General features: G+C 62.1%; 1 protein-coding gene and 1 long non-coding RNA gene across 8 annotated transcripts in view; one reads left to right on the top strand and one right to left on the bottom strand.

Annotated features, from left to right (window-relative positions):
- LRRC27 (leucine rich repeat containing 27) overlaps window positions 1-8,909 on the top strand; it is a 36,202-nt gene extending 27,293 nt beyond the window's left edge. For 5 of the 7 annotated variants that reach the window (XM_072804813.1, XM_072804809.1, XM_072804810.1 and 2 more), the window contains 3 exons: window positions 680-798; window positions 2,303-2,432; window positions 7,886-8,909. In XM_072804813.1, coding sequence (XP_072660914.1) covers window positions 680-798; window positions 2,303-2,432; window positions 7,886-8,032 — 396 coding nt within the window. In that variant the 3' untranslated portion in view covers window positions 8,033-8,909. Of the gene's footprint in view, window positions 1-679; window positions 799-2,302; window positions 2,433-5,275; window positions 5,896-7,885 lie in introns of those variants that run through there. The other 2 variants (XM_072804811.1, XR_012020369.1) reach the window with 2 other exon arrangements.
- A 2,931-nt stretch (window positions 8,910-11,840) lies between these two features.
- Window positions 11,841-14,304, bottom strand: LOC140620668 (uncharacterized). Its single transcript, XR_012020368.1, has 2 exons — window positions 12,930-14,304; window positions 11,841-12,869 (listed from the first exon to the last, which is right to left on the bottom strand). It is a non-coding gene; the product is annotated as an uncharacterized lncRNA (long non-coding RNA).
- Between the last annotated feature and the right edge of the window lie 247 nt (window positions 14,305-14,551).

Below are 14,551 nucleotides of genomic sequence, written 5' to 3'. Positions count from 1 at the left end.
CGCGCGTTCTAGCATTTATCGTGCTGTTCACACAGGCGCCGTGTGACGCTGCAATGTCCAAGTTTTAAGGAATTTGTTTTCAAAAATGAGTTGAATGGCCTGTGAGTCCTTACCGGGAGCTTCCAGGCCACATCACCCTTTATCCCCTCTTCCTCCACCTCTGCGGTGCCCGCTCCCCACGTGAACTCAGGGCCGCTGGGGAAGGTCCAGCAAGTGTTTCGGAGCCCAGGGCCTCCTGGACGGCGGCGGCTCCCGGCGTGGCGGGCTCTCACTTGGAATCGGTGAGCTTCCTCAGGAAAAGCCAACCCTGAAGTACTTCTCTTGGGTTTTCAGCATTTATTCGGGTGCGTTTGTGACGTCATTGATCTAAGAGCCGCGAGCTGATGGTACCGGCTTTCCAGCTGCGCTTGCCGGTTAGCTTGGACCTCAGCGGTGGGAGATAGAGTTGCGTCCTCGGGAGAGACCTGGGCCATCGAGCGTGTTTTCTGTGTCTGTGCGGACAACTTCGGGTGGGGGTCACCTTCCGGGCCGCCCAGCGTCTCTGTGCCCCGCACCTCCGGGCCCTGCGCCATGCCCTCCCCCGGCCCGTGTCCAGCCGCCAGGGGATCTCCTCCGGTGCTTGGCTTGTGTGGATGGCAGCGTTCCCTTGGATTCCTGAAAATGTCGCGTTTTCTCCCAGGTGGCCTCCAAGGCTCCCTTCGCCACGGATTTGATTGATAATGAGACTACGCCAGCGAACCCATCTGGAAAAATGAGGCCAAGCAAAGAGAGGGCCTCGCACGCAAGCAAAGACGTGAGGTTGGTGCCTGGGGTCTGCTTCCGCCCTGCTGGGGCTGAGCGCGCTGTCCTGCAGGTGTGCCCACGGCCCCCGTGCTCCACCCCCCGCCCCCACGGCAGGCTCCGGGTACAGGGGGGAGGGCTGCGGGGGGCCTGGCACTCCTGCAGCTGCCTCAGCCCTGGCGCTGACCTATGGCCCCGCCCCGGGAATGCCCGCTGAGCCCCTCATCCGTCCCCAGCTGCTGTGCGGCCGCTGTCTGCGTGATGACCCACCTGAACTGAGTCTGCGTGTGTGCACATGTGTGTCTGTGTGTGTGTGCGTGCGCGCATTTTGCCAAGAAAGCACTCATTTTTTGACTCACTTCACAAGACACTGGGTGCGGTGATCCTGCTGCTCCGCGCCCTGCACACCCCCAGGCGTGCTGGGACCCTGCTGGGAGGCCCTGGGGCTCCGGCACCGTCCCTGTGTCCCTCCTGCCTTCCAGCTGCTCCCTCCTGACCTGCACCAGCCCCACTTTGGGCGCCGGAAGCCCGAGTGGACGCAGGCTGCGGGTGTGAGCAGGAGACTCGGGCTCCCAGGAGGACCAGCCTGGCCCGCATGTCCTGGCAGTGCCCACTGCTGTGTGCCCCCTCTCCACAGTTGGAGAGGCCTGGAGGAAGGCCATCACGGCGTGACATGTGGGCGGCCAAGGGGTGTTCTTTTCTGGGGAGTCATTCCTCATTCGTCCCCAGAACACTTGGGGCCGTCCTGCAGGTCTGTGCACCGGATCAGCCCCCAGCCACGTGCAACAGCATGCCCGTGTCCCCTCAGCTCCTGAGCGCCGGCCAGACTGCCCCGTGGGCAGGGCTCCACCCAGAAGCAGGGTCAGAGCTGCTGACCCTCGGGGTCCGTGGGGGCAGGACCCTGCCTTCAGCCATTATGCTGAAAAGTGAAGGAGGCCAACACAGAGCCCGCTGCTCGGGGCGGGGGCGGGGGCTGAGGTCTCCAGGGAGGCCGGCAGGAGCCCGTCATGTTCCAGGGCAGACACAGCCCGGACTCCACGGCCACCCTGCACAGCGGGGCACAGAAGGCTGTGCCGTGCTGAGCGCCCTTGCATTTAAGAGCAAAGACCATACAGAGCCCTGATGTTGGCAGAGCAAGTACGTCTGCTCCTGGTTTAGCACGTCCTGCTTAAGGACTTACTACACGTGTGCATCTCCTATGAACACAAACACCTCCCCTGCGTGTGGCTCTCCGTGCGTTGTCCTGAGTGAGGCATTTCCTACCTGGGTCTGCAGTTGAAAACATAGTGTGTGTTCTCGCAGCTTCTGAACGCCGGGGCCTGAGTTGCTGCCCGGAGGGGGGCAGGTGGACTCACCGCCACCGTGACGTCACCACATCGGTCACCACGTCGTGACAACCCCTGAGCCCCAGGACTAGAGTGTGACTCGGGGAAAAGGGACAATTTTCTCCCCTGTTGGAGTAAGAGTTGCTGAGACGCGACCCGACATGTAAAACTTTTTCCTTCACCGTTCGTGTCCTCAGTGACTTCCGAGAGGAGCATCTAGAAGAAACCGTAACACAGCACATTCAGAAACTGCACGAACACAGAAAAAAGTTCCAGGGGCTGGATCCACTCGAGGAAGTCAGACAGGCTACGCAGGATTTAGAGATTGTAAGTATTTGTCGGCTGCGTGTAAAAGTAAATGGTTCTGGTAAAAATCCAAGGGGACTTGCCATGCCTTTCCGCAGCGCACGTCCTCTCAAATCACAGGGAGCGCTTACTGTGCCTCACGGTGAGGGCCGTGCCCAGGATCGCCATCAGTCGGGGGCGAGAAAGAGTTTTTGTGGTGCACGAGCCCACAGATGCATTGTGCCCCCGACGGGACGCCAGCAGCAGCCACTGCTTGGTCAGTGGAGACGGAGGGGACATGTCTGTGGGGTCCTCGCCGATGCTTCCTGCCCAGCAGAGCCTGGCGGGGCCGTGAGAGGGCCTGCGGTTGGCGAGGCAGGGAGGCAGGGAGGCTGGCCTCCTCACGCTCAGCTGCTGGCAGCGCGCGTCCATCCGCAGGCCCTGAGGCCCCTGCCGCGCGTGTAGGAGTGGTCGGGGTCATGAGAGCGATGCCGTGGACAGGCAGGCAGCTCCCCACCCAGGCGGGTCCTCCCGGGCGACAGAGCTTGTGCAGTCTGTGCCCTCACTGCTCACAGGTGCAGGACAATGTGCCTGTTCTCCCCGGACCCCCGCCGTTCAGGCCTGCGACCCCCGATGTGGTGCCTCAGCCCCAGCGCTGCCCTCAGGGCCGTCCCCACAGCCCACCAGACAGCTCCGTTGTCACCTCTCTGGGGCCCCGGGGCAGGATGGGGGAGGGGGAGTGCAGGCCGAGGGCCTGGGCCTGTCGTGGGGACCCCACCCCTTCAGACTCTTCCCTCTTCTCAGAACCTTTTCCTTCGCAGCCCAGAGAATGGTACCTGCCGTAGGTGAGTTTTATTCTCTTCAAATCTGTTGTTTATAGTCGTAACCTCCTCCTTAAACACCCCAAACCCTACCTCTAGGGCTTCTAAACATTTGTGTCTCAAGCTGCAGATTGTGGAGTTTTGAAAAGTCGATTTGGTGTTATGAACAGCCCTGTGCTTACAAGTTGATAATCTACACGAAGCAGACCAGTTCCCCGCAAGACGCCAACTGCCAAAGCTCACACAAGAAGGAATCGACGGGTGGCTCAGTGGTTGAGCGTCTGCCTTTGGCCCAGGGCATGACCCCGGGGTCCTGGGATGGAGTCCCGCATCGGGCTCCCTGCAGGGAGCCTGCTTCTCCCTCTGCCTGTGTCTCTGCCTCTCTCTGTGTCTCTCATGAATAAATAAAATCTTAAGAAGAAGAAGAAGAAGAAATAGACGATCTGAATGTGCTGATATCTGTTAAAGAAATTGAATCAATAATAATTTTCCAGTGGGTTCACTGGTGAATTCTATCAAACAGTTAAGGAAGAAATTATACCCACTCTTCATAATCTCTTCTAGAAAACACAGGCAGAGGGAAGATAACTGAGTTTGTTCTGTGAAGCCAGCATTACCCTAATACCAGAACAAAAGTGTCACATGAGAGGAGAACTACAGACCAGCATCTGTCCTGAACAATGATGCAAAAATCCTCAAGAAAATATGTGCTAATCCAACTTAATAACGTACAAAAAGAATTATATACCAGGATCAAGTGGAATTTATCCCAGGTGTGCAAGGCTGATTCAACACTTGAAGATCAGTTTATGTAATGCACCGTCACATCATGGCTAAGGAAGAAAACTAACAGATCATATTAGTGGATACAGAAAGCATTTCATCTGACAAAATCCGACACCTATTTGTGATAACAGCTTTTAGCAAACTAGGAATAGAACTTCCTCAACTTGATAAGAACATGTAAAAAAAAAAATCAGCTACATTGAACATCAAACTTCATGGTAGTGAAACTACCATGAATCTACATTTGCCCTGAAGGAACGAGGCAGGGATGTCCCTTCTGAACATTTCTCTCCAGCATCATTCTGGAAGTCCCAGCTTTTTCCCAACAAGATAAGAAAGGGATAAGATATACAGATTAGGAAGGAAGAGCTAAAACTATCTGTTTTCAGATGATGGAATTGTCTATGTAGAAAATCCCAAAGAACTGACCAAAAAGCTCCTGGAACTAATAAGTGATTATGGTAAGTTTCTGGGATCCAAGGTTAATCTATTAAAGCCCACTTCTTACTCTACCATCAGCAAACAAGTGAGATTTGAAATTAAGAACATCATTTACATTAGCACCAAAAAAAAAAAAAAAATGGTGCTGGGTACAAATCTAACACAATACATACAAGATTTATAAGAGAAAAACCAAGCTGTGACGAGCGAAATCAAACAAGACCTAAATGCATGGCGAGGAATCCCATGTTCATGGATAGGAAGACTCCTATCGTCAAGACGTCCGTCCTTTCCAGTTTGGTCTAGGGAGTCAGCACAATCCCCATCCCAATCCCAGCAAGTTGTTCTGTGGGTGTGGACAGCCTGATGTCAACGTTTAGACGGGGAGGAGGCACAGGCCCAGAGTCACCCACAAATACTGAGGAAGAAGAACAAGGTTGGACGCCAGGCACTGCCCGACCTAGACTCTGTGGAGCTGCGGCATCCAGACGGTGTGGTGTTGGTGACAAAGTAGACCAACGTCCATGGATCAGAGCAGCAGGCCACATAAATACAGTCGACGGATGTTGGACAGAGGAGCAAGACGCTCTCTTAGGCAGGTGGTGCTGGAGCAGCTGGACGTCCACTTGCAAAATAATGAATATAGAGCCAGAACTCAGGCCTCCACAAAAGTCAATTCAAAATATATCGCAGACCTAAATGTGAAACTGTAAAACTTCTAGAAAATAGAAAGTGTAGATGACCTGGGGTTGGGGGGGAGTGTTTACATAGAACATCAGAGGTGCGACAGAAAAAATTGATAACTTCATTAAAATCTTAAAATTTTTTCTGTGGAAGGTGCTGTCGAAAGATTAAGACAAGCCAGAGACGAGGAGAAAATATTTGCAGAAGACACATCTGATAAAGGACTGTTATCTATCCAAAATATAGAAAGAAAACAACCCAGTTAAAAAGTGAGCCACGGATCTGAACAGACACGTCCCCAGACGTGTAGATGCTGAGTATAGGAGAAGGTGCTCGATACTCTATGTCGTTGAAGAATTGCAAACCAGAACAGGGGTCCCGCTGCCCGTGTATGAGAACGGCTGTCGGCCTCATCACAGACGCTGGCTGGGACGCGGGGCAACAGAACTCTCATTCGTTGCTGGCGGGGATGCAGAATGGTGCGGGCCCTTTGGGAGACCGTTCGGTGATTTACCCGAAAATTGAGATCATCTTACCTTGAGATTCAGCAGTTGTGCTCGTCGGCACTTACCTGAAGGAGTTGAACACATGTCCACGCAAAGTCCTGCTCACGGTTGTTCATGGCAGCCTCACTCAGTTACCAAACTCACGGAAACCGGGATGGCCCTCGGTGGGTGAGTGGGTAAGCCGCCTGTGTGGATCCTATGGGATGTGGATTGGTACCGAAAAGGAATGAGCTGCCGTGCCCTGAAAAGATCTGGGGGAGGGACGCCTTGGGGGGCTCAGGGGCTTAGTGTCTGCCTTCAGCCCAGGGTGTGATCTCGGGGTCCTGGGATCGAGTCCCACGTCAGGCTCCCTGCAGGGAGCCTGCTTCTCCCTCTGCCTGTGTCTCTGCCTCTCTCTCTGTGTCTCTCATGAATAAATAAAATCTTAAAAGAAAAAAAAAAAAAGAGGGATCCCTGGGTGGCTCAGTGGTTGAGTGCCTGCCTTCGGCCCAGGGTGTGATCCCAGTTTGGGGATCGAGTCCCTCATCGAGCTCCCCATGTGGAGCCTGCTTCTCCCTCTGCCTGTGTCTCTGCCTCTCTCTCTCTCTCTGTCTCTTATGAATGAATAAATAAAATCTTAAAAAAGAAAGAGGAAGGAAGGAAGGAAGGAAGGAAGGAAGGAAGGAAGGAAGGAAGGAAGGAAGGAAGGAAGACAAGACCTGGGGAAACCACAGGTACATCTGCTAAGTGAGAGCCAGTCAGAGAAGGTGACACCTGGATAATATTTTGGAAAAAGCAAAACTGTGCAGACGTCCAGGGACGAGTGGCTGCCGGCGCTGGGGGGGGGAGGGGGATGCTCAGGGCAGTGACGCCGCGCAACGGCTCAGTGATGGGCGCCTGTCACTGCACGTTTGTCTAAAGCACTAGAACGCACAAGAGCGAGCCCTGATGTGAGGACTGCCGACCCTGGGTGATGACGGGTCCGTGTCAGTTCACGGATTGTGACAAATGTCCCAGCAGGCGGGGGATGAAGACGGCTCCTCAGGAGTAAAGCCGCCTGGCTCTCTAATGTCTAATTTGAAACTGAAACCCGAGATCCCTGGGCCGGAGTAGGGCACACAGGAAGGGCCGGGAGAGCAGGATGGGGGCACAGGCTCCTCACTGGGGCAGGTGCCCAGCGTGGGAGGAGGTCCGGGCCCGATGGCCACGATGGCCGGGATCGCCAGGCCCGGGGCCAGCGGAGGACGGAGGCGCAGGCAGGGACTCTGAGGAAGCGACGGCGCAAGGCTTTCCTCCCAAACAAGGCAGCGGAGCGGGAGAGAGGAGCACGTCCTAGAAAAGAGGAAGCTGACCCAGAAGGGTGCCCCGGAGCCGCCAGGCCGAACACTGTTCCTACTGGAGAAAGATGTCACGGTGGCCACTTGTCGGAGCAGCAGGTACATCTGCCGGGAGCAGCCCACCCCCGGGACCGCGCTGCGAACCTGCTTTCCGTGTGATGTCCTGAGTGGGTTCCCTGTCTGGCCGACTCGACGGCCGCCGGCAGGTGCTGGTGGGCCACGGGTGGTATCGCTGCCGTTTCGGGGAGTCAGTGGTCACATGTGCATCTGGGGGGTGCGGCCTTGGCGCCCCTGCCTCTGCACCGGCCCAGGGTCGGCTGTGATCTGCACCGGGTCACAGGGCCATTCCTGGAGCCCACAGCTGTGATGGATCCGTAGGAGGGGCCCTGGTGCCTGGGCTGGGGGGTGCCGGGTCACCCCCAGGGACATACAACTGAGGAACACGGGGGAGCACGAAGGACGAGTCCCATCTGGGGGGTGGGCGGCCCCAGCACTGCAGGGGCAAGTGCCCGCCGGCTGCACTGTCCCTCTGAGGGCCGCGGGGCCCCTGCACCGCTCTCAGGGACCCCGGGTCCTGTTACTAGGTCTGGGGGTGAGGGTGCAGGGGCGGCCCAGCCCTCCCGGGCCAGGTGTGAGTCTCGGGTGGGATCGTGGGCAGGCTGCTGCCGACGCCGGCCGTGTGAGCGAGGAGCCTTCTTCCCTCCATCACCTGGCGTCTACGTGGCTGTAGGCGGAGGTCACGGTGGGGCCAGGGTGGGGACTCCCGAGCGGAGCAGCCCGGGCCCACCTGGAGAGGCCGCTGTCCTGTGGGGACGCAGGGCACAGTCAGCTGGGCCCCTGCCCGGCGGCCCTGCCGTGAGTAGGCCAGGGGGACGGGTGCTGCTCCCTGGGCACCGTCCGGCGGTCTGGCTGACTTTGACCCCCTCCCGTTCTCCCCAAAGGCCAGAAAACTCCAGGAGCAAGTGAGGAAGCTGAGGCTGGGGCCCACCTGGACTAGGAGCCAGCAGTTCACAGCTCCCGCCGGACGCCCGCCACCGCACCCACCTGCGCCGCGGCCTTGGGACATATTGTTTAACATGAAACACTAAGAGTCTGAGAAAGCGGACAGATGCTCGGGGCGAGCGCCGCTTGTGCCGAGCGAAGATCCTCGGGGCCGAGCTCGTGTGCCGCCCAGGTGACCCCTCCCCGCGTGTCCCGGGGGACGGGTGCCGACGCCACCCCTGGACCTACCTTCCCAGCCTCATCTGTGCGGCCTCACAGAGGCTGGACCGCGTTTAAGCTGGATTAAAGGAGAGAGTACCGTGGACGCCCCCCGTGCCCCGTGTGTGCCGCTCGGCTGGCCGCGTGTCTGGGGGTCTCCCCCACCCCTGCCGCCCAGGTCTTTGCCCACCAGGGAGGGGCGCTGCCCCGGGGCGCTGCCTGAGCCCTCACCCCCACCCTGCACTGCCAGTCCCAGCCTCAGCCCTGCAGCCTGCACGCCTCCGCCCCCACAGGCGGGTCACACCCTGCCCGCCTCACTCTGCAGGACCCGCTGATTGCGAGTTAAATAAATTCCCGGCCTTCACCTTGAAAATGCCCTTGATTGGACTTGGCAGCTCCTTGGCCTCTGGGGAGCAGGGGGCAGAGCTAGACCAGGCCCGCCGGGGGTCCGGTGACCCCCCAGACGCTGGTGTGCTGTCCCAGTGCCGCTGCCCTGACCTCTGAGCCGGGGTCACCCCCCACACACACACAAATGCCTCCACAGCCTGGTGCCTGCTTGATTCCAGGAGGCGGGTGGTCTGGCCTGGATGGCGGGAGCCTGGGGCAGGGCCACCCTCCCCAGGACGCCCCCCTGCTTCCCCTCCTCCGCTTGCCAGCGCTGGCTTTCCGGGGCTTCTCCCAAGAGCAGGCTGTTGGAAATGACACTCCTCTGCCACGATGTGCTTCCTTCATTTCTCTTTTTAAAAAAAGATTTTATTTATCTGAGAGAGAGAGAGCGTGTGTGTGCAGGGGGAGGAGAGGGAGAGGCAGACTCCCCGCTGAGCAGGGACGGACTGGGCCCCACCCCGTGGGGGACCGTGACGCGGGGTTCCCTCACTTCCTGTGAGCTGCGCACACAGGGCGGACCTGGGCCCGTCCTGGCCTGGCCCTGCTCCCGCTGGCCTTGTGGCTGCTTCCGGGTAGACGCCGAGTGCCTGGGTGGGGACGCCCTCCTGGCCCCTGCGCAGCCCTCCTGCCCCCGTGCTGCTGGGTCGCGTCTCCTCCCTTAGTTCCTGAATGAGCACCACCAGGTCCTCCCTTTAATGCCCCCCCACCCTGGGGAGGGGGAGGGAGGGCCGGGGATCTCTGGGGGGCAGTGACTGTGCTAGGAGGTGGGATGGGGGGCCGTGGCCAGGTGTCCCCACCCAGGACCTGCTCCCCTGCCCAGCCCCTGACCCTCCGCGCCCTGGTGCCACGACTCAGGGTTTCCTGCAGGTGGCGCCATGGGTTGTTGGTGACCCTGCCCTGGGCCCTCCTGCCGCACACACCCAGGGACGCCAGGGCCCGGGCAGGGCCACCCCATAGGCTGGCGTCTGGGGCATCTGTCCACCATCTGGACCAGGCACCTGCGTCCTGCTGGGGAAGCCCTGGCTCACACCTCACACCCTTGGATTCCTGGGGGGGCCTGAGCCAGAGGTGCCGGTCAGCCGGGAGCTCCTGCCGCGTGGATCCTCCACTAGCCGCCAGCTAGCCCAGGGGACGCCCAGAAGTGACCCACAGCGTGGCGGGGTGGCCAGGGCTCAGGCCCCAGGAACTGTGGGCAGAGGTGACTGTGTCCTCGGGGAGCCAGAGGCTCCTGGGAATCGGAGCTCAGGGGGAAAACACCCTCACCTCCCAGCACCAAAGCATAAGCCTCCATGTCCACCTGGGGGGGACGGAGCAGGTCGGACCCTGCAGGTGGACAGCTGCTGCACCTCATCTCCGTGCTCCCCCATCCCCGTGCTCCCAGTGGGGCCTCCATCTCCTTGTTCCCCCATCCTCGTGCTCCCAGTGGGCCCTTGTGCTCCCCCATCACCGTGCTCCCACTGGAATCCTGTCCGTGTGCACCCCCATCACCGTGCTCCCAGTGGGGGCCTCCATCTTCGTGCTCCCACATCCTCGTGCCCCCAGTGGCCCCCCGTCCCTGTGCACCCCCATCATCATGCTCCCAGTGGGCCTCCATCCCTGACACTCCCATCACCATGCTCCCATTGGGCCCCTCATCACCATGCCCCCCCATCCCCATGTTCCCAGTGGGGGCCTCCATCTCTGTGCTCCCCTATCTCCATGCTCCCCCATCCCTGTGCTCCCCCATCCCCATGCTCCCAGTGACCCCCGTCCCTGGCACCCCCATATCCCCATGCTCCCCCATCCCTGTGCTCCCCCATCCCCGTGCTCCCAGTGGGGGCCTCCATCTCCTTGCTCCCCCATCCCCGTGCTCCCCATCCCTGTGCTCCCCCATCCCCGTGCTCCCAGTGGCCCCCGTCCCTGGCACCCCTGTCCCCGTGCTCCCAGTGGGGGCCTCCATCTCCTTGCTCCCCCATCCCTGTGTTGCTACACGGGGCAGCTGAAGGACCGTGTGCGCCTGAGGCATGGGGCGGGCGCTATGGGAGAGACCTGACCCCTCGCCCGAGGGCCTCCCCGGCCTCCACAGCGAGGTGTGGTGTGTGCCCGGGAATGCCCTTCCCTGGACTCGGCCTGGGGAGCAGCACAGGCCTCTGCCTGCGATACCGCCGCCTGCCCTCTGGGCGCGGGTGAGGGGGTGGCTGTCGTGGGCGCGGGTCCGGGGCCCTGGGGTCCTGGGGGCCCAGAGGGGGAGGTGAGACGGCCTCCCCTAGGCCTCCGTGAAAACATCCTCTGGGAGCGCCGAGGGGTTGTTCCCCCGATAACCGCCAGGTTGGGCCACTCAGGACAAGTTCAACCGTGAGATGCGACGTTTTAGCAAATAGCAGCCGCACTTTCTGGTGTGAGGTTTGCTCAGAACCACAAACAGCAGGTGCCTAATGAGGTTAACGAGGTGTCCGGGGAACGAAAACCCAGGAGGCCGCCTGGGGCCTCAGGCGAGTTTAGTTTCTCTGGGCTTCTCGCGGCCCGTGTCATCGGTCATCGGTGAGGGGATGCGGCTCTGCCACAGGACCCGGCAGGGGCGCGGCCGTCGGGACACCCCCGGGAGGCACCTGGCACGACTCCGCTCACCCTCCTCACCCTTCTCCTCCTGCTGCGCCTCCGGAACGTCCAGCCACGTGTTTAAACGTCAGAGTCCGGGTGCCGGTGGCTTCGGGGGGCTGAGCCACCCCCAGGGGTGACCCCGCTCTGCTCCCTCCGTGGGCACAGTCCCACCGGCGGGCCCCCGGGGCAGCGGCCCAGCTCTTCTTCCCTCTGCCCGCCACCCCCACGCGTGGGCCAGCCACCGTCTGGGGGACTTGGCTTTTGTGCGCCTCCCGCCCTCCGGGCTGCTTCTCAGGCCGGGGTCTTGAGCAGGGCCAGGCGGGCTCCGGGCAGCGGAGGCTACTCCGGGCCTCACTCGTGCACAGCCCCTCGGGGACACTGCTGGCCTCCCGCCCTATGCCAGAGGGTGGCCGCTGCCCAGGCCGCCGCTGGCCAAGCGGTTTGAATCAGCATTACCGGGGTGGGGGGCGGGGGGGCCCTCTTCTGGAGAAATCTCTGCAACCCCCAGGGCCAGCAGCGGGCCTGTAGAATGAGGGCCTGGGCAGGTGCCGAGGACCCGGGAGGCCTTTGGAGGGGAGCAAATGAGGGCCTGGCCGGCCACCGGTTATTTCCCGGCGATCCCACAGCAGCTGGGACGCTCTGTGTTCATTCTCCTTTTCGTGGAGAACACGCTCGTCGTAAGCAGGAAACAGCCAGCTCGGTCGGAAAAAGAGGCTCACAGATCAAGGGTTTTGCAATGAACGTAATGATTTTAGGAAAAGCTTGCCGGCCCTAAAAGTGTCCTTGCTGTGGTCCCCGCACCTGCAGGACCTCTTGGATCCGGGCCCGGCGGGGACTCAGGGCGGTCACTGAGGGCCTCGCCTCCCTGCTCACAGGGGCTGCCCCTGCCCCTCCGCCAAGGACGTAGGAGGGCACAGGTCGTGGGGAGAGCGGGGTGAGGGCAGCTCTGCAGGAGGCACCGGGGTGGGGCTAACCAGCAGGCGGGCGACCTGCCTGGATTTGCTGCTCCGGCGCAGCCCTGACCAGCACCCGAGTTCCAGCCAGTGGGGACGGTGGTGGTGATGAGACGCTGGCGGTGACAGAGGGGACGGGAGGCGACAGTGGATGGTGGTGGTGGCAGAGGGGGTGATGTGGTGACAGGGGAACAGCGATGCGACGACTCTTCCTGAGTCCTCACTGGAGGCCAGTGCTGTACTAAGTACTCCCCGTATTCAGCCATCGACTGTCCCCCAGGAGGCTGTGTGTGGTGCTGCAGTTATTCCCACTTTACAGATGGGGACACCGAGGCCCCGGGGAGGTAGGTGGCCTTCTCAGGCTCTCCAGGCAGGCCTCTGGCAACCCGGCCCGTGTCTGTCCCCTGAACTGCTCTGCGGCACTTCCCGTGGAGTCCCTGCCAGGCCTCTGACATGCTTCCCCGTGAGACGTGACCGTCCTCCCCGTAATCCGCGGGGCAAGGATGGGCTCCAGATGTGACCCTGCAGCAGTCGGATGTAGCACAGTGTGGAAGTCTCAGGGCCCTGGGGACGCCGCGTGGGCCGTACGCCGATGCTGGCGCAGGGCCCCGGGGGCTCCCTTCGGCCCGAGCACCCCACTCTACCCCGGGCCTAGGATGGCTGCTAGCACGTGGGGGCCAATGACCTTGACGTCCCCACCCCCTCCCAGGCCCCAATTCTCAGGGGCTCATCTTGTCCGCTGCCTTCCAGTGGCTGCCTGGCCCAAGACATGCAGTCGGGTGACTGGTCCCAGCACCAGGGCCCCCTGCCCCCTCACACCTGCAAGGCAGTGGGAGCAGGCCCAGGTGGGGGGGCAGGGGGTCACCTGCTGCCAGGGGGGCCAGCAAACTCAGGTGGCCCCGAGAAAGGACAATTACAGAGAATAGTGTGGGCAGGGCTTGGAGGGCTGTCCTGTGTGTTACGGGGCCCAGAGCAGGGACGCCGGTGCTGGGGCTGGTGGTGGGCATGGGGTCAGCAGGGACTGGGGGCAGATCCTGGAGGACACAGGTTAGCCCCCCACCTGGAGCACCCCTGCCCCCCTCCCACAAGCTTGTGGTCACTCAGAGCAGCCCAGTGAAGGTGCTGGACGGTCTCCCGTCCCCCTTCACGCCACTACCCTGCCATCTGGTGCCCTGGGCAGGCCAGGCCAAGGGCTGGGCGCTGGGTAGGCCCAGCGGAGGCTGTAGTGCCCGTGGCAGAAAGCAGATGCTTCAGGGACAAAGTCCACAGACTGGGGGAGGTGGCTCCGGCCCGTCTTCCCATAGCAGCGGCCACTGCACAGCTCCTCTGGGGCCCCACTAAGCCCCGCTGCCTGGGGCCCTGCTCTCTAGAACCTGCCATGGGGGTCTCGCTCATCAGCATGTGTAGGGTGGGCCCTGGTCAGGAAGGAGTCAGCGCCCCTTCCTAAGCATATCTGCATTTTAATTGGAGACTGTGGTGGGGAAGCCCCGGGTGGGGAGCCCGGGAGTTGGCTGGGCTGGGAGGGATGCTCTGGGGAGGGGCCAGGGCAGGGGGAGCCAAGACCGTCACTCTTTAAATTGCAAATCAGAGTCCCTCTGCAGATTCCGGTGTCCTGCCTTGGGTTTCTGACGGGGGCAGAGCACACAGCCCCTGGGGTCTCCTCTTCACACCTGTTCTCGACTCAGTGGTGCGGGGGTGGGGGGGTCTGCACACCCTCTGCGCCCTCTGTGGGCCCCTCCCTGCCCCAGCAAACGCTCGCTGGCTGTCCCTTCGGCCCGGAGTGGCCCCAGGAGCCCTGTACCTCACCACATTACCGGGTGCCCGGCACAGGGCCCCCTTCTGAGCGCCCCAGCACCCGGCACTGCTGCCCTGCCCGAGCCGCCGTGGGCCCCTTCCGCCCTGGGTGGTGCTGCTCCCTCGCGCAGCCCCTCCGTGCACACGCGGGCCCGGGGCACACGCGGACGCGCTCAGGCCTGTCCCGTGCCCAGCGGCCCCGGAGTGACTCGAGCCCCGGCAACCTGGTCCACGGAGTTGGCGCCGGCGCCCGAGGGATCTGGGCTCGCCTGGCACCTGTGCGGAGCAGGCAGGCGGCCTGGCATCGCTGCCCCGAGGTCAGCCCTAGCGGCTCTGGGGCGGGGAGGCTCCGTGCGCGGGGCCGGGGCCGGGGCCTGCTGGAGGTGCCTGGGCCGGGCCGAGGGGCGCTGTGCGCAGCTCGCGGGGCTCCCGGGGCCCCCGGGGCCTGGGTCCTCCGCCCGGAAGGCTGGGGGCTCCCCGCGCCCCGCGCCCCGCGGCCGCCGCCAGAGGGCCCGACGAGCGGCGCCACCGCGGCCCGAGCGTCCCCAGCGGCGCCAGGGGTGGCGGCGGGGCCGGGCCGGGCCGGGCGGGCGGGGCGGGCGGGGCGCGGGGCGGGGCCTGGCGGCGTCCGGGTCGTCAGGACAACCCCGCGGCCCGCGCAGCTCCCGAGCCCCGCCGGGCGCCCTCGCGGGG

Source organism: Canis lupus, chromosome 29, assembly GCF_048164855.1.
Source record: "Canis lupus baileyi chromosome 29, mCanLup2.hap1, whole genome shotgun sequence".
In the NCBI taxonomy this organism is placed as follows: Eukaryota; Metazoa; Chordata; class Mammalia; order Carnivora; family Canidae; genus Canis; species Canis lupus.
This window is presented reverse-complemented; position numbering and strand designations above follow the sequence as displayed.